General features: G+C 41.1%; 1 protein-coding gene across 1 annotated transcript in view; it reads right to left on the bottom strand.

Annotated features, from left to right (window-relative positions):
• Abca13 (ATP binding cassette subfamily A member 13) overlaps positions 1 to 24534 on the bottom strand; it is a 502723-nt gene that overhangs the window by 227289 nt on the left and 250900 nt on the right. Inside the window, exons 40-41 of the mRNA XM_063273790.1 lie at positions 18754 to 18911; positions 17270 to 17500 (exon numbers count right to left, since the gene is read on the bottom strand). Coding sequence (XP_063129860.1) covers positions 17270 to 17500; positions 18754 to 18911 — 389 coding nt within the window. The remainder of the gene's footprint in view (positions 1 to 17269; positions 17501 to 18753; positions 18912 to 24534) is intronic.

Below are 24534 nucleotides of genomic sequence, written 5' to 3'. Positions count from 1 at the left end.
CCAGAAATGAATGGATAGGAAAGCATGAATGGGGTAAAATCCATGAGTCACTACTAGTCTAAATGGAGAATTCATCAAAGAGACCTCTAAGCATGGACAAGAGACAGAGGTGTGAAGATAGCCTAGGGCAAGCTCCCAATGGTAGCTAATTCAGACAGGGAACTTTGGAAGGTGCCAAAAATGGCGATAGTGGAAAACAGAAGTCAGAGAGTCCTCAAAAAGCAAAGAAGGTAATTCACTTTTTAGTGAAAGCCTATTTTACTACAAAACTCTGCTCTTCACCTGGGTGATCAAATTTCTCCTCACCATCACTGACAAGATCAATTCCATCAAGAAAAAAAAAGTACATAGCATCAGCCCCAGATCATTCTGGATATCTACTCAAAATGGAGAGCCTAGTCTACTCACAAGGAGATAGGACAAACCCACATTTAGATCACAAAGCCACATGAGTACTCTACAGTGTTCAGAAGTTCTGAGGTCAGGGAGGTCAAGGAAATAGAAATTCCTCCTGGTGGTGACTAATGAGGCATCCAGAGGACTGCAGCTCATGATCCTGAACTGCATCTCCACCCTCATTATTGTTATTGTTAGTGTGTGTGTGTGTGTTGTGAGACCGGAGTACATGTTCATGAGTGTGCAGTGAGCATGCGCATGCCTGTAAAAGCAGAGCCCAAATCAGGACTTTGGGTTTATCCACCTGTTGCTCACAAGGTTATGGCCTTGAAACAGTACCCTTATTAAACCAGAGACTTGTATTTGTCTATGCTGCTTAGCCAGGAAGCTCTTGCGATCTGTTACTCTCTGTCACCAAAGTGGGAGCCAGAGGCACTTGTGGCCAGGAGCAGCTTTTTACATGGGATGCTGGGTGCTTGGGTGCCCACGCCTAAGAAATGCTCTTACTTATTGAATCCTGTCCACAGCCTCTGGATTGTGACTTTGTTCCTCTAGAAAAAGCCGTATGTCCCTTTGCAGTGGCTAAACTGGACAATCGTTAATTACTCTTAGAAACTGACCCCAAAACGAAAAAAGAAAGAGAATTTTAAAACAGATCAAGGCCTACTCTGGACTTGATTTTTATCACATGCTCAGATTCTGCCTCTGTATGCTGGTGTAGGGTTCCCTGAGTGGTAAATCTCAGGAATCAAAAACCATACTGGCAAAGAGGCAAAAAAGACTCGTTCTCCACAACTTGATGGGTTAGAAGAAACCACTCACTCCGTACCTTCCTACAATATTACTATATTCAAAGGAGTAAAAAGTCTAGCCTGCGCTACATCATAATATCCTTGAAATGTTGGGCTATCATGTGTCATTTTGCTCGAATGAACAAAAATAAAAATCACACAACAAAACACTTTAGTAAAATTCACCATGTTTACATGACACAAGAAATCGTGACTGGTCTTCAGTCACAGTAATTGAGCCTCATCTGTATAGCCAAGCTCTCATACTGTCCTTGACCCTTGGTTCTCAGTCCTCCACAGGGTAAACCTGTTCTTTGACAGCATCTTTCTTATCTTCAAGCATCAGGATAGAAAATACTTCTTTTGTTTTCATTTATTTTAGCTATTCACTGTAGTGTGTTTGTGCATGTGACACAAAGTGGGTGGATGTCAGAGGACAGCTTATTGGAGTCAAACCTATCCATCACGTGGGTCCTGGGAGACACACTCAGGACCTTTGATTTGGAATTAAGTGTCACGACCTACTGAGTCAACTGTTTATTAATGAAGCTAAGGGACAGTACAATTTCAAATATCAACTTAGGGATATAGAAACCATAATTTATTTTTAAATTTTCATTGTATTCTTAAGGCAAAATCTGCTTTCTAGTTACACAGAGTCAGAAACTCTATTTAGCGGGTTTTCTCAACTCCAAGAAAGTTATCAGTCAAATGCAGATAAACAAAGAGAAAGCACGCAGAGGAGCCACCTAATTGGGGGTCGATAGCCACAGTAGGAGGCAGTCAATGCTCCTGTAAAGAGACATTGACAGACTACACCAAACAAAAGAAAATTCTTTAAAGACACTTAATCATCTTTGCAATCTAAGACATCTTTCTCAAAACAACCCAAAGGTAATGCTTTATTGTGTTTCATTAAGTCTCGTGTGTATTTTAGGTATTTTAAGCTTGTCTGTGTTTGTGGTTTCTCTTAAGAAAAGAAATACTTTTATTGGATTTTTTTTTATTTACATTTCAAATGTTATTCCCTTTCCCGGCTTCCCTGACATAAGCCCTCTATCCCATCCCCACCTCCTCCCCCATACGGGTGTTCCCCCCATCTACCTCCCTTACAGCCCCCCCAAACATTCCCCTGCACTGGGGGTCCAACCTTGGCAGGACCAAGGGCTTCCCCTTCTACTGGTGCCCAACAAGGCCATATCCTCTGATACATATGCAGTTGGAGCCCTGGGTCAGTCCATGTTTAGTCTTTGGGTAGTGGTTTAGTCCCTGGGAGCTCTGATTTGGTTGGCGTTGTTGTTCTTAAGGGGTTTCCAGCCCCTTCAGCTCTTTCAATCCTTTCTCTAATTCCTCCAATGGCGGTCCCATTCCCAATGTGTTGCTGCTAGCATTTGCCTCTGCATTTGACATGGTCTGGCCAAGCCTCTCAGGAGATAGCTATATCAGGCTCCTGTCAGCATGCACTTCTTAGCTTCATCGATCTTATCTGGTTTTGGTGGCTGTACATAGATGGGCTTTGTAACCATGTGGGGCAGGCTCTGAATGGCCATTCCTTCAGTCTCTGCTCCAAATTTTGATTCCATATTCCCTCCTATGAATATTATTGTTCTCCCTTTTAAGAAGGAATGAAGCATCTATAATATGGTTGTCCTTCTTCTAGAGCTTCATGTGGTCTGTGGATGGTATCTTAGGTAATTCAAGCTTTGGGGCTAATATCTACTTATCAGTGAGTGCATACCATGTGTGTTTTTCTGTGATGGGGTTACCTCACTCAGGATAATATTTTCTAGTTCAATCCATTTGCCTATGAATTTCATGAAGCCATTGTTTTTGAAAGCTGAGTAGTACTCCATTATGTAGATGGAGTATTTTCTGTATCCTTTCCTCTGTTGAAGTGTATCTGAGTTCTTTCCAGCTTCTGGCTATTATAAGTAAGGCTACTATGAACATAGTGGAGCATGTGTCTTTGTTGTACGTTGGAGCATGAAAAGAAACAACTTCAATGTGTTGGTGCAGTAAGTTGGAGAGAAAGGTTTATCTCTTTCCCACTGACCCTCTGAGGTTTCCCTTCTAACCCATCTCAACTCCTTTGTGTCAGCTACCAACCCACATAAAACACTTTCCATGATAACCTTCCAGTGGCCACACTAGACTGCCCTGCCTGTCCCTCCAGACCTTTAGAGCTCTTCAAACTTACCCTTTCTTCCTGTAACAGCCTGGCTGCAGGAAACCCTCTCTACATCTAAAACTATTTCCTAGGGAATCTATAGCTTTGTGTTAACCCAGTCCCTGAACTCTTTGCTGTGGCACCTCACAGCCTTTTCTCCTAACCTAGAAAGGCACTCTCTGCCAGAGACCTCACAGCTACCACACTTGCCAAGAACATAACGTCAGCAGCTACAACCAAAGAACCCAACACAAACCCAACAAAGGCATGACAGAAAAAAAAAAGCCCAGGGTCAAATGATTTTAGCATAGAATTCGACCAAACTTTCAAAGAGTTAATGCCAATACTTCTCAAATTATTTCACAAAATGGAAACAGAAGAAACACTGTCTGATTCACTTTACAATGTCCCAGTTACCATAACACACAAACTACATAAAGACCCAATAAAGTAAGATAATTACAGAGCAATTTCCCTTATGAACTTAAAGGAAAACATTCTCAATAAAACACTTGCAAAGTGCATTGAAAAGTGCGTTAAAGCTGTCATCCACAGCAAAGAAGTGCAGGCCGACAGGAGCCGGATGTAGATCGCTCCTGAGAGACACAGCCAGAATACAGCAAATACAGAGGCGAATGCCAGCAGCAAACCACTGAACTGAGAATAGGACCCCCGTTGAAGGAATCAGAGAAAGAACTGGAAGAGCTTGAAGGGGCTCGAGATCCCATATGTACAACAATGCCAAGCAACCAGAGCTTCCAGGGACTAAGCCACTACCTAAAGACTATACATGGACTGACCCTGGACTCTGACCCCATAGGTAGCAATGAATATCCTAGTAAAAGCACCAGTGGAAGGGGAAGCCCTGGGTCCTGCTAAGACTGAACCCCCAGTGAACGTGATTGTTGGGGGGATGGTGGCAATGGGGGGAGGATGGGGAGGGGAACACCCATAAAAAAGGGGGGGGGACTAGGGGGATGTTTACCCGGAAACCGGGAAAGGGAATAACACTCGAAATGTAAATAAGAAATACTCAAGTTAATAAAAAAAAAAACAAAACCTGTCATCCACATGATGAAGTAGGCTTCATCCCAGAAATGCACGGATATTTCAGGTTACATAAGCTAATACATGTGACTCCCCATATAAATAAACTGAAAGACAAAACCACATGAATATCTCATTAGATTCTAAAAAAAAACTCCAGTACCCCTTCAAGATAAAAGTTCTGGAGAAATTAGGGATACAATGGACACACCTAAACATAATAAAAATAGTTTTTAAATGAGGGAAACTTAAAGCAATTCCACTTCAATCAATAATAAGACTAGTTTGTCCATTCCCCCATACCTATTTATTACAGTACCTGAAGTCTTAGCTAGAGCAATTAGACAACTCAAGGAGATCAAGGAATACAAATTAGAAAGGAAAAAGCCAAAGTATATTTATTTGCAGATGTTGTGGGAGTATACGTACGTGACCCTAATAACATCTACCAGGAAACTTCTGCAGCTGAGGAGAAACCCTTGATCAAAGTAACGGAATACAATGTTAACTCAAACAAATGAACAAAAGTCAGTAGCCCTCCTATAGCCAAAGGACAACCTGAAAAAGAAATCAAGGAAGCAACACCTTTCAAAATAGCCTCAAATACTATAACGTATCTTGGGGCAACTCTAACCAGGCAAGTAAAAGATCTGTATAATAAAAGCTTTAAGACACTAAAGATATCCAAAGAGGAAAGCCCCCATGCCCATGCATTAGTAGGATAAATATAGTAAAAATGGCCATCTTACCAAAACAATCAAACTACTGTTTCAATGCCATCCCCAAACCAAATCTCAACACAATCCTTCACAGATTGTGAAATGACAATTTTTGGCTCTATATGGTGTCTTAGTTAAGGTTTCTATTGCTGTGGTGAAACACCACGACTAAAAGCAAGTTGGAGAAGAGTTTATTCGGCTTACACTTACACAGTGTAGGCTATCATTATTGGAAGCCAGGACAGGAGCTCAAACATGGCAGGAACCTGGAGTCAGAAGGTGGTGCTGAAACCACAGAGAGGTATTGCTTACTGGTTTGCTCCTTAAGGCTGGCTCAGCCTCCTTTCTTATAGAACCAAGGATCACCAGCACAGGGATGACATCAGTCCCAGTGGCCTGGGCCCTTCTCAGTTGATCATTAATTTAAAAACAGCTATATTTTATCGAGGCGTTTTCTCAGTTGAAGTTCCCTTTTTTCAGATAATTCTAGCTTGTGTCAAGTTGACACAAAACTATCCAGCACATATGGAAACACAGAGAAATCCAGAATAGCTAAAACAATTCTCCTAATAAAAGACAGGCTGAAAGTATCTGTAGCCCTGATCTCAAGTTGTACTACAGAGGTATGGTAATGTGAACAGCGTGGTGCTTGCACAGAATCAGACATGTTAATCAATGGAAGTGAATTGAAGACTTAGACATAAACACCCATGTATGAACACCTGATTTTTTTTAAATAGAGCAGCCAGAAATATACACTGGGAAAAAGGACAGTATCTTCAACAAACAGTGCTGGTCCAATTAGAGGACTTCAAGTTAAAAACTCCAAATAGATTCATGCTTATTACCCTGTACAAAACTTAACTCCAAATGGATCAAAGACCTCAATATGAAACCACATACGCTAAGTCTGATAGAAGAGAAAGTGGGGAATAGCCTGGAATGTATAGCACAGAAAAGACTTTTAGCACACTATTAGCATACGTACTACGATCAACAATTAATAAATGGGACCTCATAAAACTAAAAACTTCTGCATGGCAAAGGACACCATCATTTGGACAAATGATGCCTATAAAATGGGAAAAGATTTTTACCAACTATATATTTGATAGGTGGCTAATATACAAGGTATGTAAAGAAATTAAAAAACTGGATATAAAACGTCTGAATAATCCAATTTAAAATGGATACATATCTAAAACAGAGAATTCTCAAAAGAGGAAACCTGAATGGCTGAAAAACACTTAAAGAAATGTTCAACATCCTTAGCTATCAAGGAAATGCAAATCAAAACCACCTTAAGATTTCATCTTACAACAGTCAGAATGGCTAAGACTGAAAAAACAAATGAAGGTTCATGCAGTTAGGATGTAGAGCAGGGGAAACATTCATCCATTGCTTGTGGGACTGAAAGTTTGTACAGCCAATACGGAAATCAGTGTGGTGGTTCCTCAGGAAGATGGGATTCAATCTTCCTCAAGATACAGCGATACAACCCTGAGGTATGTCCCCAAAGGATTCACCCTACTAGACAATTGTTCAACCATGCTCATTGCTGCTCTATTCATAACAGAGAGAAACTGGAAAAACCTAGGTTTCCTTAAATAGAGGAATGGATAAAGTCTATCAAGAGACTATCACCCAGTCAGAGAGAGAGAGAGAGAGAGAGAGAGAGAGAGAGAGAGAGAGAGAGAGAGAGATTCACAGTTAAATGGTTGGAACTAGGAAAAAATCATCCTGAATGAGGTGATGCAGACTCAGAAAGACGAATATGAGATATGTTCACTTATCAGGGACTATAATGGGAGGATCAAGTGTTGAGGGGATGAAGAAGAGGATGAGAAAGGGCATATGGGGAAAGACGGTTAAAATCCAGTTTTAAAAAGGAAGCTTCATAGATATAGATAGATAGATAGATAGATAGATAGATAGATAGATAGATAGATAGATAGATAGATAGATAGATAGATATATGAAACTGATCTAAATTAAATCATGAGATAATGGGGTATCCAGAACCTCAGCCGGACATTTTTTGTCACCAAATGAAGTTTCCAGTACCTAGATTGGGTTATGTCTAATTGAGTTGTTCGCCAACATGGCACAGTAGAAACTCCCAAACAACACAGGCTGTTGTCAAGATTTTCGATTGCTCTGACAAACTGACAGCAAAGGATTCCTGCTGCAGACAACAACTGCACAACTCATGGAACTCCTCCAGTTGAGTATTTTTATGGGATCTCTGGGTGGCGAACTCAAGGGCCTGTGCATCTATGTCTCTCCCTTGTGGCTCTTTTTGTTTGTTTTCTTTTCTGCTTGTCTTATCCAATTATGATGTGTTGGGGTTCGTTTTATCTTATTAAATTATTTATATTGATTTTCTTTTATTATTACCCTTAAAAGTCTGTTTTCTAATGAAAGACAGAAAGGGGTGGATCAGGATGGGAAGGGGGGTGGGGAGGAACTGGGAGGAATATAAGGAGGGAAAGTCTCAATCAGGATATATTCTGTGAGAAAAAATAAAAGAGGGAAAGGAATGGCGTCATCCTCAAATGACACACTCTGCCCTGAATTTCTTCCCATTGAATCTCACATTGTGATTTTTTTCTTGTGATCTCGGGTTGTGGTTGCTAGTTTCTCATGGGGGAGGGGGCGGTGCCTGGAGCCACTGTTTCATGTGAGCACATGAATAAGTAATGGCGAGGAAGCAGGCTTCTCACTCAACTGCTCCCAGGCTGGCACCTGGAGTTCTCACTCTCCACCCTTCCCATAGCTCAGCCCTTATAACCAGTATAAGCAGTATCAAAGGCACCTTATCGGGCTCTATCCAGAATAGACTCCCCTGTGTGCATCATGATCACCGTAAAGGTGGGAAAAGAAAACACACAACTTAGCTCTGACTTCTATGCAGAGGCTTCCAAAAGCATAAAGCTCTGAAGATGATGATGATGATGATGATGATGATGATGATGATGATGATGATGATGATGATGATGATGATGATTTAATTCAATATTGACCAACACTGTGTCCTTGCCGGCTTCAGCTCCCACAGACCTCAGCATTCTGTAGCTCACCATGGTGGATATTTTTATTTATCTTAGTTCTTCATAAAATAACACTTATAAAAAAAGAGAAAATGACCCAGAAGAATTCTGCTTCTATGAATAACAAAAGCAAGGCAAGCATGCAGCCAGTAGAACCGGCTCTCCTAGCCTCGGCAGACTCTCCCCTGTCATCTCACATGTGACTGAAAACCTCAGCAGCCCTGAGAGTCTGACAGAAAAGAGGGAAGGAGGAGCATAATTACTAAGAGCATAGAATTATCTTATTAGAAAATATGCCTTTCACTGAAAAGTATACCTATCAATCTTTCTTTGGCCTCTCCTTGGAATAGCAGAGATAGGTACATAAATCACAGTAGCCACCCAACCATCCCGAAGCTAAGCATCCACCCAGAAGATGAAGACCTGCCTTATGGCTTTAAAGTACTTAAACTCATAAAGCATGAAAGGCAAGCACTACCTAGTTTCACTCTTCTTCCTGCAAATATTAACAAGATTCCTGAAGTCTCCTTTTTGATTAAAAGGACAGAATGCTAATTACATGAAAGGGATGCCCACTCTTCCTGACATACAGGCATAAGTTTAGAGGTTTTGAGGTAAATGTTAATAAGAGTTCTTTATCCAAATGACTGGCTCACCTCCTGTCCCCAACATGCACAGGTCTCCTGCTTTAGCCTTAGCTCAATTTCTCAGTACTAGGCAATGCAAAAACAACAGAACAGCCAGTAAACCAACAGAGACTAAGAACAGCCTGTCCTTCTAGTCCAAAAGACACAGACTATGAAACTACAGTTCAGAGCGGCAACACTTTGTATCTATAGGGAAACTGACAACGTGCTGGCTCAAGCTCCCAGCCATTCGAATCCTAGTCTTCTTACCCAATACTTAGAGCTGTTTTCCAAACATTAGAAGTGGTAGTTGGTGTTTTAGCCACATTTAAGTATGGAATTCAGTGAACCACTGGCCTGTACCTACATGCAGGCAGGCCAACTGACCAATCCCGACTCATGCAATCAAAAGAAAAGAAAGCTCAGATGTGCCCTTACCTTCTGTTTTGGTACAGGGAAGGCTGATAATCTATCAAAGGTTACTGAAAGTCAAGTGAATTTAGGAGCATGGATATGATTTAATTCCATTGTCACTCTAAAGAGGTGGCAGTTTCCCCACAGGTGACAGGAGGCATTACCATTTTGAGTCTTTTGCCCAAGTCATGTAACCATAATTGTTCATACTCAGAATATCAATGAAAACTGTTCTGTTTCTTCTATGTGTGTCTATTTGTCCATTGATTTAGATTTTAGTAGCATATATTCATTTATGAAATAGTCATTCAAATAAATTGCATACTTAAATCCATTCTGCATACCCTCTCCTATCCTCTCTTCTTTGGTGCCCCTTCTTTTCCCAAATAATGTCCCCCTTATACATCAGTTTTTGAAGTCTACATTCTGAATATGAGAGGAAATGCCCAGTGTTCTTTCTTTGTTTTCACTTAGCACAATGATATCTAGCTGCACCCATTTTCCTGCAACTGACATAATTTCCTCATCTGAATCAAACTACACTATGTGCATCTGCCACAGATATTTTTAAAAGGACAATCATCGATTAATGGCATCTATACCAGTTACTTAATTTGGCTGTTGTAGATAGTGTTTCGGTAAACATAGATACACAAATATCTCTCTGATACGATGACTTAGAGTCCTTCCAGTAGTGATACAGATGAATCACATGGTAGTTATACTGACCAATCTCCACATTAATTTCTGTAGTGGCTGCTCTAATTTACTTGGCAGTATAAAAACATTCCTTTCCCCACATCCTCTGACTTCTCTGCAAGAACAATAAGTGCTCCTATCCACAAAGTCACTGGTCCAAACCCTACGGAGACAGTTCTAAATCCAGAGAATTCAGGTTTAGTTCCCAACCTCTGCATGGTAGTTTGCAACTTCTTTTAACTGCTGTTACAGGGGATCTGACATGCCCTTCTGGCCTCTAAGGGTTCATGCCTGCATGTGGTTCACATACATACACTTGGATATAGTCATAACACACCTATTCACATAAAATCATTTTTTTTAGAAGCAAAACTGTCGTGGTGAAGCTGGTGTTCTTTGTAGTGTACCTAGTCTCAGAAGGTAGCCATGTCTTCTGAACCATGTACGAATACAGGTTCTACATTTGTGGGCTTAAGTAATTTCAGGTTGCACTTATTCAGAAAGAACACCGTGTTTGTACTGAATGTGTACAGATTTATTTTTTTGTCATTGTTCCTCTGGAAATTAGCATGAGTCATTCAGCAAATACCCATTAGGCAAGCAAGCACTCGCAATACAGCAGTCTTCATGCTGCTAGTTAGGAGGGGGACAGGGAAGCATAGTGCTCCCAGGACTCCGTCTCCTCGGGCAATCACAGAGGAAGCACAGAACGTATCAGGACAAGTGTGGAGAAAAGACAGTGGGCAGCGAGGGGACAAGGGGAAAGCACTGATTTGATGGTGGAGAGTTGGATTTTCATACTTTATTTCTAGGCTGAACTCATATAAAGGCTTCTGGAACAAAAGCAGAAAACAGGAACCTGACATAGGGTCATGGTTACAGCAATCATCAACTCCAGAAAGTAGCTCATAGACACCATGTGCATATATTTGGCTGTTTTATAGTTTCATCCTTCTGGACATTCTTCTTACTTTATCAAAAAGGACAGGGTAGAGTCAATGAAAACTGGTATACCCTGCCCTATTAGTTAATACAATAGAGGGCATTGCCAAGACCATGCCTTTTCAACACATGCAATTCATTCCCAGAAAGCATCAGTCTACATGCAGATCCATCATTTATGCCCTGCATGACTTGGGGTAAAGAAAGTAGCCAATCAAGGTTCACATGTCTCACTTAGAAATAAGAATGGCGGGGTTGGGGATTTAGTTCAGTGGTAGACTGCTTGCCTGGCAAGCACAAGGCCCTGGGTTCAGTCCCCAGCTCCGAAAAAAAGAAAAGAAATAAGAACGACAATACCATCTATAAAGAGTTATTGGTGTTCTAAATAGAAAAGTAGGTGCATTGCAAGACTATCACTCTTCTTGTTTTATACTCATCTATGAATATTGATGTCAGACAAGTTGTATTATGGTCACTATCAGTTAGGGACTTTAGTGGTCCTTCCTTGTCCAGGGAGCATGCATTCCATAACCAATACTGTAATTCTACATCATGACTGAGTTCCACAGACAAACAGTTCGAAGAGTTGGCACCAAGTATTCATGGAGAGTGAGTATACAGAGTAAAATTCAGAGTTGTCTGAGCCTTTTATTTCTATAAAATCGTATAGTGTTTATATTTGACCTACTGACAATTCTACAATATGTAATAACTTATCTCTTGACTACATATCATGCATGATATAAGGCAGCTATTATAGATAAACAATTGTGATATTAATCTCCAGAGGAGAGATGACAATAAAATGTCTGCATATGTTCAATAAAGGCACAGTGCTATTTCTGCATAGCTGCAACCTGTAATTACTTAAACCCATAGTTACAGAAACTGCAATTGTACTTTTGTTCCCTGATGCACGCCTAAGGTAAAGTCTGGCTTATAATGTAGGCACAATAAGAGATTAACAGCAACAACCAATAATAAAAGCAAAGTAGAATAATAATAACTATCCACTTTCATAAAAATCACATAGGTATGATTTCTGCCTCCTGACCCCCCCTACTCTCCTCCCTTCCTCACTTCCAACAACTGTGCATTTGCTGAACTATGTTTACTGGACAGAGTTAACTATGGGTTCCTGAACTGAGAGTAACATTAACACTGCTAAGGTAGGGAAACAGGCATTCACTGAATGATTTCTCAAGGGACTGCCTTTCCTTTGGGACCACAAACCCCTAACTCAATTCTAATGTTTACTCTGTCTTACAAAACTGCTTATTTTAAACTCTCACAGTTATCCAAAGTTTCTGTATGTGGCTCAGATTCATAAAGTCTACTGAGAACCACCAAAAAGAAAGAAAGGAAGGCTCGCTTCTTTGCCTGCCTGTGTGATGGGACTGAGCCACTGCTAGACTTCCTTTGACTTCCACTCACAGCTGCTGCTGACCATTGATGGGGAGTTGGACTACAGACTAGAATCCATCCAGTTTCCTTCTGTGCCCAGAGCTCACCCCGTGCCACATCTCTCTGTACTCAAAAGCCTTAGGGAGAGAGCTGCTCTCCCGGGAGTGCTGACCCATCTGACAACACAGGTATGACCAACACTTCTGCTCTAAGGGACCCACCTAGAGCCCTCAGGGCACAAGAACCAAGGAACAGTCTGGGAAAGGATCCTGCTGGTTTTCATCTGCATCCTTATGAATATCAATGAAAAAATACTCAATAAAATTCTCACAAACCAAATCCAAGAACACATCAAAACACTCATTCATCATCCCAGAGACCAGGGAGGGTTCAATGTACATAAATCCTTCAATGTAATCCACTATATAAACAAACTTAAAGAAAAAAGCCACATTACATTTCAGCTGAAAAAGCATCTGACAAAATTCAACACCCTCTCGTGATAAAAGTCTTGCAAAGATAAGGAATTCAAGGCCTATACCTGATCTTAAAAGCAATATACAGCAAATCAGTAGCCAACATCAAACTAAATGGAGGGAAATTTGAAGCAATCCCACTAAAAGCAGGGACTAGACAAGGCTGCCCCCTCTCTCCCTACTTATTCAATATAGTACTCCAAGTCCTACCCCGAGCAATTAGACAGCAAAAGGAGGTCAAAGGCATATAAATTGGAAATGGAGAAATCAAAATATCACTATTTGCAGATGATATGATAATATATTTAAGTGTCCCAAAATTTCTACCAGAGAACTTCTAAACCTGATAAACAACTTCAACAAAGTGGCTGGATATAAAATTAATTCAAATACATCAATAGCCTTCATCTACTCAAAGGATAATCAGGCTGAGAAAGAAACTAGGAAAATGACACCATTCACAATAGTCACAAATAATATATAATACATTGGGGTGACTCTACTTAAGCAATTGAAATATCTGTATGACAAGAACTTCAAGTCTCTGAAGAAAGAAACTGAAGATGATCTCAGAAAGATCTCCCATGCTCATGGATTGGCAGGATTAATATAATAAAAATGGCCATTTTGCTAAAAGCAATCTACAGATTCAATGCAATCCCCATCAAAATTCCAACTCAATTCTTCATCAAGTTAGAAAGAGCAATTTGCAAATTCATTTGGAATAACACAAAACCCAGGATAGCAGAAACTATCCTCAACAATAAGAGAGCTTCTGGGGGAATCACCATCCGTAACCTCCAGCTGTATTACAGAGCAATAGTGATTTAAAAAAAACTATATGGTAAAGTTTAGAGACAGGCAAGTAGAACAATAGAATAAACTTGAAGACCCAGAAATGAACCCACATACCTATGGTCACTTGATCTTTGACAAAGGAATTAAAACCATCCAGTGGAAAAAAGATAGCATTTTCAACAAATGGTGCTGGTTCAACTGGCTGTCAGCATGTTGAAGAATGCAAATCAATCTATTCTTATCGCCTTGTCCAAATCTCAAGTCCAAGTTGATCAAGGACCTCCACATACAATCAGATACACTGAAACTAATGTAAGAGAAAGTGGGTAAGAGCCTTGAACACATAGGCACAGGGGATAATTTCCTGAACCAAACTCCAATGAGATAAAAAATTGACAAATGGGCCCTCACAAAACTGCAAAGCTTCTGCAAGGCAAAGGACACTGTCATTAGGACAAAATGGCAACCAATAGATTGGGGAAAGAGCTTTATCAATCCTAAATCCAATAGAGGGCTTATACAATATATACAAAGAACTCAAGAAGTTAGACTCCAGAGAACCAAACAATCATATTAAAAAATTGGGTACAGAGCTAAACAAAGAATTCTCAACTGAGAAATACCAAATGGCTGAGAAGCACCTAAAGAAATGTACAACAGCCTTTGTCAAAGGAAAATGCAAATCAAAACAACCCTCACGAGATCAGGCGTGTTCAGGGTGGTATGGCCTTAGGTTAGGGGAATGTTGGCCCGGAAACCGGGAAAGGGAATAATAATCGAAATGTAAATAAGAAATACTCAAGTTAATAAAGATAAAAAATAAATAAATAAATAAATAACCAACCCTGAGATTTCACCTCACATCAGTCAGAAAGGCTAAGATCAAAAACTCAGGTGACAACAGATGCTGGCAAGGATGTGGCAAGCTGGTACAACCACTCTGGAAATCAGTCTGGTGGTTTCTCACAAAATTGGACATAGTACTACCTGAGAACCCATCTATATCACTCCTGGGCATATACCAAAAAGATGCTCCAACATATAACAAGGATACATGCTCCACTATGTTCATAGCAGCCTTATTTATAACAGCCAGAAGCTGGAAAGAACCCAAATGTCCTTCAACAGAGGAATGGATACAGAAAATGTGGTACATCTACACAATGGAGTACTACTCAGCTATTAAAAATGATAACTTCATGAAATTCTTAAGCAAATGTATGGAACTAGAAAATATCATCCTGAGTGAGGCAATCCAATCAAAAAATAACACATGTGGTATACACTCACTGATAAGTGGATATTAGCCTAAAAGCTCAGAATACCCAAGAATTGGTTCACAGACCACATGAAGCTCAAGAAGGACAACCAAATTGTGGAAGCTTCAGTTCTTCTTAGAAGAGGAAACAAAAATACTCACAGGAGGGAATATGGAGACAAAGTGTGGAACCGAGACTGAAGGAAAGGTTACCCAGAAACTGCCCCACCTAGAGAATCCATCCCATATACAGTCATCAAACCCAGACAATATTACAGATGCCAAGAAGTGCATGCTAACAGAAGCCTGACATAGCTATCTCCTGAGAGGCTCTGCCATAGCCTGACAAATATGAAGGCAGATGCTTGCAGCCAACCATTGAACTGGGAACGGGGTTGTCAATGGAGGAGCTAGAGAAAGGACTGAAGGAGCTGAAGGGGTTTGCAAGGCCATAAGAACAACAGTATTAACCAACCAGAAACCCTAGGACTCCCTGGGGCTAAACCACCATTCCAAGAGTACACAGGCATGGACCTATGACTCCAGCCACATATGTCGCAGAGGATGTCCTTGTCAGGCATCAATGGGAGAAGAGGTCTTTGGTCCTGTCAAAGCTTTATGCCAGTGTACAGGAATGTCAGGGCAGGGAAGTGGGAGGGAGTTGGGGGGGGAGCACCATCATAGAAGCAGGGGGAGATAAGGGGAGATAGTGAAAACCAGGAAAGGGGATAAGATTTGAAATGTAAATTAAAAGGTATCCAATAAAAGAAAAATGTGTAAAAAAAAAAAAAAGACAGCATTTCAACAAATGGTGCTGGTTCAACTGTCTGTCAGCATTTAGAAGAATGCAAATCAATTCATTCTTATGTTCTTGTACAAAGCTCAAGTCCAAGTGGATCAAGGACCTCCACATAAAGGCAGATACACTAGTACAAGAGAAACTAGTACAAGAGAAAGTGGGGAAGAGCCCTGAACACATGGGCACAGGGGAAAATTTCCTGAACAGAACACCAATGGCTTATGCTCTAAGATCAAGAATCAACAAATGGGACTTCATAAAATTGCCAAGCTTCTATACGTCAAAGGACAATGTCAATAGGGCAAAATGGCAACCAACCAATTGCAAAAAGTTCTTTACCAATCCTACATCTGACAGAGATCTAATATACCCCAGTGTAGAATTCAATGCCCCAGTGTAGGAAAATGCTAGGGTGTTGAGGTGTGAGTGTGTGCGTGGGTGTGGGAGCATCTTCATAGAAGCAAGTGGAGTGAGGAGGGGGCCTGGGAGAGGGGGAAAGGGTGTAGCATTTGAAATGTAAATACACAAAATATCCAATTAAAAATTTTTTAAATTAAATAAATAAAATAAAAGCCAAAAAGGAAAGAAAGGAAGGAAGAAATGAGAGAGGAGAGAGGAGAGAGAGAGAGAGAGAGAGAGAGAGAGAGAGAGAGAGAGAGAGAGAGAGAAGGAGGAGGAGGAGGAAGGGAAGGGAAGGGAAGGGAAGGGAAGGGAAGGGAAGGGAAGGGAAGGGAAGGGAAGGGAAGGGAAGGGAAGGGAAGGGAAGGGAAGGGAAGGGAAGGGAAATGATTGTGCATTAGTATTATACCTGAAACAAGTAACTTAGAGAAGCTAGCACAGTGCTTTCTTGTCTATCTCAACTTTAATTTTCTGTTCTTGTGTTAGTTTTTAATCTCCAGCACTTTCCATAGCTAATAGCAAAGTAAAATTAAGTTTACATGTAGCTCACACATAGAGGTAATATTACAGACCCATACAAGGATTGCCTTCTATTAGGTTTAATAGCCCAGCATTTTCCTTCAAAAGAAATACAAGCAAATCCTTGGCTGGCCTCTCTGATGGGACAGCACTGAGTAGTGAGTGCTCTCAGCTCAAGCCCAGGAACTGACAAAATCAGGTATCAGAGCGAAGAAGGAGTTTATGAGAGGGACCAAGCAGGCCAGCATTCAATACCATTTGAGTGGTAGAGCATCTGACATTTGTTTACCCCGTGTGTGATCATAGCGCCAATATTGAAGTCCATGGGAAGGATCCAGGCACCTTGACTATTGAATACTGGCTGGTCATCTACTGATTCCAAATCAAACACCTTGGGTCCCAAATACAAGAATGCTATTTGCTCAAAACGTAGTCACCCGTGGAGTATGTGGCTCTGCCAGAGCCTGACAAATACCGAGGCAGAGGCTCACAGCCAACCATTGAACTGAGAACAGGGTCCACAATGGATGAGTTAGAGAAAAGACTGAAGGAGCTGAAGGGGTTTGCAACCCCATAAGAAGAACAACAATATCAACCAACCAAGAAAGGTAATTGGCATATTCTCTTAATCAGGGCTTGAAAAGAAATAATAAATTAATACGATGGCTTCTATCTCTTCTCCATTCAGCCACATCTCACCAAATATGAAACTGGTGATGGAAACATAAACCATGAATGTATATTTATGGAATTGTGAGCCTGTACCTCTTCCAAGGTGGTGTCTGAGATCCCATATCCCGTCAGGTGCAGGTGCTGTAAGTTCTGATCCAGAGCCTGGCAGAGCCCCTTGAAGCAGGTCTTGTCTGCATCCTTGGGGATGGTATAGGTCAGCTCACCTCCATTACTATCTTTGAGGAATGCTTGTGGAATGTAGACCTGTATCAGGGATGTAACACGAGCCACATCCTTGGGCTCCTGGCTCTCTAAAACAGAGGGCTACCAGAAAGAGAAATAGGTTAGAAAGTTAGAAAGGTCACTCCAAACATTGAGTTCTTGAATAATATACTCAATAAATGTATTATTTCACAATTCTGTTTCAAAATAATAGACTGCTACATTCAAGCAGGATAGGACATTTTCAACCAAGTATTCCATATTTTCTTTTTTAATATATGTGTGTGTGACATAGGTATATGTGCACCACTATGGAAGCCTGAGGACAACTTCAAGAGTCGATCTCAGGGAAACTGTCTGTCTCCTTCAAAACCCACTGAACCTGGAACTTGTTAGTCAGGCTAGACTGGCTGGCCAGTAAGCAACAGGAATTCTGTTTTGGCAGTTGGCAGGTGTATGTCATAAAACCAGGCATGTGAGTGTAAGTTCTGGTGATCTCACTCAATGCCTCATGATCGCATTCTCCAATTCCTTTTTCTTCTATTTTATAAATCATAAATCTACAGTGATAAGCCTGGTGAGCCTACATTTGACCCCTGTGCCCATACTGGTTCCAAATGCTCTTCAACCAGCTTCCAGAGCTCCAAATTGGAGAGATGCTCTCCCTCCTAGAGCAATCATCATGGAGACTCAAATCCGACCAATTTTATTGCAGAGAATACGTTTGAGTGTTCCAAAAGTAAGATCTAGGAATCCTGGCCAAAGAGAAAGGGAGGCCCTTTCTGGATAGCAATATAATCACCTCAACTAGATAAAAGGTAAAGAGTCATGGACAGCAATTTTTTGAGGGTCACTACGAATACAACAGTCATGAAAACCTGGGTAGTGATGTTCTGGATTCTAAGCCCAGGGTCTCTGCTTTTTGTTCTGGCTGACTATAGACAATAACTGCAGATGTGGTTTAGGTTTGACCTCTCAAGGCTTGACCCTGATTGTTCCATCTCCCTACTGTCCTGCCTGTCCACCAGGCAAGGTTCTAGTCTCCGTAAGAGAGCATCACTGTCTCAATTATTTCAGATCACCTCAATAATCATGCTTCCTCACAGATGTTCTTTGTACTTAGGACACTCTGACCCAGCCTTCCTTTTTTTTTTAATAGAAGACCAAAGGTACCCTGGCATTCACAAAGGACGGGCCTCAATGCTCAGGCCTGTAATGAGTTTTTAAGACATCTGGGATATCGTGCACAAAAGGCCTACAGTTGGGCGTTACTATTGTACAAGTGCCATGCTTTGCTTTGGGTGACATGTTCGGACATGGCTTCCTCAGAGAAATAAAGCAGCTGCACTGCTTACTTGTTTGCTGAGTGTCAAGGTGAGTCCTTGGCCATAGGTCTCCTTGAGGCCTGCAGGGGGAGCATAGCATCTGAGCCTCCCCTGCTGGAGAACAGCCACATGGTCACTGAGCACCTCAGCTTCATCCAGGTGGTGGGTTGTGAAGATAATTGTGCGCCCTGTGGCCAAGCATATAATACGTCAGAACCAGTGTTACAGAGACCCTTTCCTAGGCCAGGATTGAAAGAGAGTCCTCAGTGTTTTAAATTGGGCAGACTGGAGTGGTGCTGTGTAGAAACCTAGCCAAGTCTACTTTGAGAATTAGAGATCCTAAAAAGTGTCCTTCATAGTATCCCGAAAGGTCACGACAACTCTGTTCACTGTTGCTGTTCTCACAGGATATGAAATAAAGACTCTGAGTCTAGCAGTTCCATTTTCTAGGACTTAGATGTAATCGCATCAAAACATACGCTCCATCCTAGAAATCACTCAGAAACCCTGATCCAAATGAATGTGGGAGACACGTGGGAGCTGGGGGTGGAAGCTTAAGTCACTAGCCTTTCTGTGGAGAAAGATGGCTGAGTCCAGCACTGTGCCTTCTCTAGGCAGAAACACATGTTAAGTTCCCAAGTGTTGACAATGACTTTGAGAATTCATTACCTTTCCTTCTGGAGAAGAAAAGATTCTGCTTTACCTTAGGAGAACAGAAGCCAGAGAAATTAAAGGTGTCTGAGGAAAGTTACCTCAGCTAAGTAAATACATGATGCTCTTGCTCTTAGCTACTTTCACCATTGGGTCAAAATGAGCCTTATTTAGCTAGCCTATCAAATAGAATTAGCATATTCATTCATTTTGGTTTCAAGAATGAATTTTTGAAAAGAGAATGATAAATTTGATTCTAATTCTACTTAACCTCATGTTTTCAGTATGAAAATATGAAATATGAAAAGTTATTTAAAAGTCAAAAGTCTTATTCTTTTGTTCTTTCCTTGGGTTTGTTTTTATTATTGCTCAAGTTTACTTTATTTTACTTTTGAGTTGTATCTCAATTGGTAGCCAAAGTTGGTCTAGAGATCACTACGTAGCCCAGGCTAACTACAAGATGACAGCAATATTTCCATTTCAGCCCTCGGATTGCTGGGAGGCAAGTCACGGTAGCTGGCTTTCAATTAATTTTTAGAGTCCATCTAGAAAGAAACAATGGGATGTAGTGCAAAGGACAATAGGGAGTGGAGTGCCCAGTGCCAGTTCTTGCTATAGATGTATTATAATGACCATGGACAATATCTTTGTCTTCTAGTCCCCGGATGTATGAAAATATACTCCCTGACTGACCGAGGGTCATCAGAGGCAGATGAGTCACGCTGATTAGAGCTGCCATGCAGCTCAGTTACATGTCACCATACAATCCAATAGTCTAAAAACAGACGTCTACTCAGCCCACATTCTCAATGGAAATTAAGAACAAAAGGGTACCACTGTAAGGGGCTGAGAGAACAGAAAGAGGAACAGAGAGACACTGGCTAAAGTACACACGTGTTAGTGATTTTCAGACAACACAGCAGCTATATGTATTCACTGTGCATGTAAAAAATACTGAGAGATTAGTCCTCCCTCAATACTACACACACACACACACACACACACACACACACACACACACGCATGCACACACTCACAAATCCATGTATATTTGTAAGGCGATGAGCATGTTAACTAGCTCTGTTTAGTCTTTTCTCTGTGCATATAAATATGAAACATCATGCCATATGTACAATTTTTATTTGTCAATTTTTTTTACTAAAGCTGTAAAAGATAAGTAAGTAACTAATTCCTAAAGAATTTAGATCACATCATGGATATTTGATCCATGATGACTCCTGGTTGGTGTTACAGGAACCTGAGATACTGCTCTACTCTCCAATGATATTCTCCTAAGCCATTACCTTATTGCACTAATTCTGGTGACATAGCCTATCCTATCGAGAAGTTCTTCTCCAAACATGCATTTCTAGAAATCACCTCTTAGGTAATTTTGAAATAATAGTACCCTCTCATGTACGGAGAGTCAACACACCAGATACTGAGGCATGTGGCTTGTCGACTTCCTGGAGAAAGCCTTTCTTCTGCAGTAGTATTGATCAGTGCAGTCTCACAGCTGAGAATGACATAGACAGCTTTTGTGACAACCTCCCCCTCACCCTTCCCCCCCCTCAAAAAAAAAAGAACAGGTTGCCATTGAAGAGACTTCTTAAAAATAGGGGTACTGAAGCATATATAGTTCTTCATAATCGACGGCTTCTAGTGGGATGGGGTGGGGTGGGGAAAAACTAGGCTTGGGGTTCTTTCTGTTGTTTGATTTTTTCATTTTCTACTTCTTTTTTCTTGGGGGGGGGTCACAAGAGTAGACCTGGGAGAACTGGAAAATGAATGTGATCAGGTACATTATATGAAACTGCCAAACAATAGAAATTGTAGTATGTTAAAAATACATTTTAACATCTCTTGTTTCAGAGAGATAGAGGGAGAGGAGAGAGTGAGAGAGAGAGACAGAGACAGAGACAGAGACAGAGACAGAGACAGAGACAGAGACAGAGAGACAGAGAGACAGAGAGACAGAGAGACAGAGCGCGCAAGAGACAGAGAGACAGCAAGAGACAGAGAGACAGAGAGACAGATTCCCATGAGTTGGTAAAACAGTCTCCTTTTGTAACAGGGAAAACAGAAGCCTAGAAGAACACGGCCATCTCTCCAACCTCACAAAGGAAGTGTACAGCCAGTCTGAAACCTGGTCTAGGCATGTGGTTGCAATATGCCAGTTGGGTCTCGTGTCTCTGCCTCATTATCGATCTTCCTATGGGCCACACTGAAGTGCTGGCACCAGGGCGAATCAAAGGGTCACACTACCCACCAAAAAGCAAGAAACACACAAGAGATTCCCAATAGATTGAGCATCCTGCACACAGTGTTCTGATGGAAAGTCTCTTTTCTACTCGGCAGCTAGCATTTGTTTTCACACTGTCTTAAATCTTTCTCACAAAGCTCTGCCAGTTGCCAGAAGCTTTGAGGCTGTTTACAGGAACAGCTATACATTTTCATTTTCGAAGACAGGTTTTCCTCTTACTACTGTCTAGCTAATCTTCTTACAGACTGTTAATTTTGCACTTCAATCAGTACAACACCAGCTCCAAAAGAGTCTTCCAAAGACGAAAATAATCACTGTTAAGCAACAAAGGGTGTAACGGCAGAGCTTAATGAAGACAATCTTGTTCTCAGACTTGCACGGCATCTGTCTATTCTGATTATTTAAACTTTAAACCTTCCACCAGCTAAACGCTCAAGAAAGGAAGAGCTGGAGGCTGGAGAAGAAAGCGGTGAATTGGCATCCTTTGGACATTGCGTGGCTGTTACACATATGAACACACAGCAGTATGCAGGCATACAGGTCAAGCCAGTTGATGAGAGAGGGAAAATAATTCTTTCTTGAGGAGATGAGCACTGCTAGGTCGTATATGCTCTGGTGGATGGCTCCAGTCCCATGTACTTCTGGGCAGTTCTAACTGGACTTAATGGATTATAAAGCAAACAAGAACAACAAAAAGACAAGAAATTGGAAGGGGAAAGGTTGGGGAGTACACAGAAGAAGTTGGAGGCAAAAGGGAGAAGTACATATACTATTTCACTATATACATGTATGGAACTCTCAAAAAATAAAACAAATTCCAGAATAGAGAGAGAAGAGGGTTCTCAAATAATTACTTGCAGTCACTGGGTGAAGTATAGTCATTTTTTCTTTAGGGAATAACTAATAAAATGTTGTTTATGTTGTGGTAGATGGCACCACACTCCTACATATGTGTATAGCATTAGATGGACTCAGTGAGCTTTTATTTTAAGACATAAAGTTGGAAATGTAATGCATTAGTGAGATAGCGAGAACTGGAGGGAGGCGGTGAGGGATGTCTTTTTTTCAACTAAAAATTTTAAATGAAAAATTATGAATCATTAAAATACAGTTAATATGTATATTAACAATGATTCTATCTCTGGTTTTTAAGTCAAACAATAGTAATGGGATTACCGTGTTTAGCTTGTCCAATCCACAAGAGCAAGGTCATTACAATCCATTTATTAACCCTCATCCATCTTCTTTATCAGCCCACATTCAAAGTGACAGGAAAGTCAGGAATCCAATCTCAAATTTTAATCAGTGCCCATAAGCTGCGGCCCATGGTTTTCATCAAAGCTTCACCTTTTCTTATTTTTGGTCCTTCTCCCCAAAGGGCATACAGTTAAATGAAGCAAAGAGGCTGAAGGAACCGTTAAGGTTCGAGGTGAAGAGGATCTCATCTCTTTAGGTCTGTGTTTGATGACTAAGACCAGTAGGTACTGTCCTCTTACTCCCAGCATTTATAGCTTGGGCAGGGACTCCCTAGAGGAGTCAGACTAGAATACTTCTTATGCCATGCCTCCAGCTTATCTGAGGGATTCTGGCTGCAGACTCTGAAATCTGCCGTGGCCTCCAATAAGACAGTTCAACACTGCCATCTCTCCTCACAAGCTCTGGCTTCCTCTCTGTGCTATAGCAGAGGGTCTGGGAAGGCTACATACTAGACCTGATGCTTCCCTGGGGCCAAGTTCTACTCAGCATCCTCACCTCTGAGCCAACGACTGGACCTAAATTCTTCCCATGTAGCCACCCAAGCTAAACCAAGAACACTCGGGGTAAGACGGTTGAATCTGTACCTCTACTTCCCAGCTGCTCACTTCGTTTTCCTCCTGTTGTTCCTCAGAATTGTGGAATAAAAGGAATAAAATTGCTGCCTATGTGCTAAAGAAAAGGACAGGTTCTAGATTGTTCTTCTATTTCAGTTTTCTTCTAAGGCAAATCTTGATCGACCCCTAAGGAAGTTGGAGTTTTAAATCAAGCTAGAGTAGTTATATGCTTGGAAAGACAAAAGGGAGGAAAAGAAGGATTTTATAACATTCTGTTTAATCTTGCCTCACAAGTTTTGATAGTCCTTCATCAGCACTGAGATGTGCTTCCCTGTTTCCTATGTTCTGTTCAAAGGAGGTTTCTGTGTGAAATGTCTATTGTAGTACTTCCTTCCTACCTAGAGTATAGAAACAGATGATGCAAAGTAGCAGTTGTCTCTCCAATGCCTATAATGGTAACCAAGCTATAGCAAAAGACATAAGAACCTTCTAAGCCAAAGACCCATTTCCCCTTAGTTTTCTCTAGAGATGTGAGACTATGACATGTCCATGTCACCATGCCTCAGCTTCCTCATATAATACAAGGATCTAAGTTAGATCAAAAACCTACCAACGATCTACATAGTAAGGGCCTATTTGCTAGCCTGACTTGCTAATGAGAAATGGTGGGACCTTAAGAAATGGGACTTGATAGAAGGAAGTTAGGCCCTCAGACCAAGTCTTTTCTGGGTCCCTCTTTGCTTCTGTGCCATCACAAGATGACCATCTTACCCCATCTACTATAATATACTATACCACCATGGGTCCAAAGTGAAAGACTGCTAACTTGAATAGCCTTGAGTCTTTTGAGAAGAGAAACCTCAATTCAGGATCACCTACATCAGCCTGGGCTATGGGCACGGTTGGGAGGAATTGTTTGGATTGATGATTGATGTGTGAGGGTTCAGCCCACTGTGGGCTCCTGAAACATCCCTAGACAAGTGGTCCTGAGCTGAATGAGAGAGAAAGATAGGAAGTTATCCAGAGAATGAGTCGGGAAACCATGTTTGTACATGGTTCCTGCCTCCAGCTTACTGTCTTGAGTTC

This window comes from Rattus norvegicus, chromosome 14 (genome assembly GCF_036323735.1).
Source record: "Rattus norvegicus strain BN/NHsdMcwi chromosome 14, GRCr8, whole genome shotgun sequence".
Taxonomy (NCBI): domain Eukaryota; kingdom Metazoa; phylum Chordata; class Mammalia; order Rodentia; family Muridae; genus Rattus; species Rattus norvegicus.
This window is presented reverse-complemented; position numbering and strand designations above follow the sequence as displayed.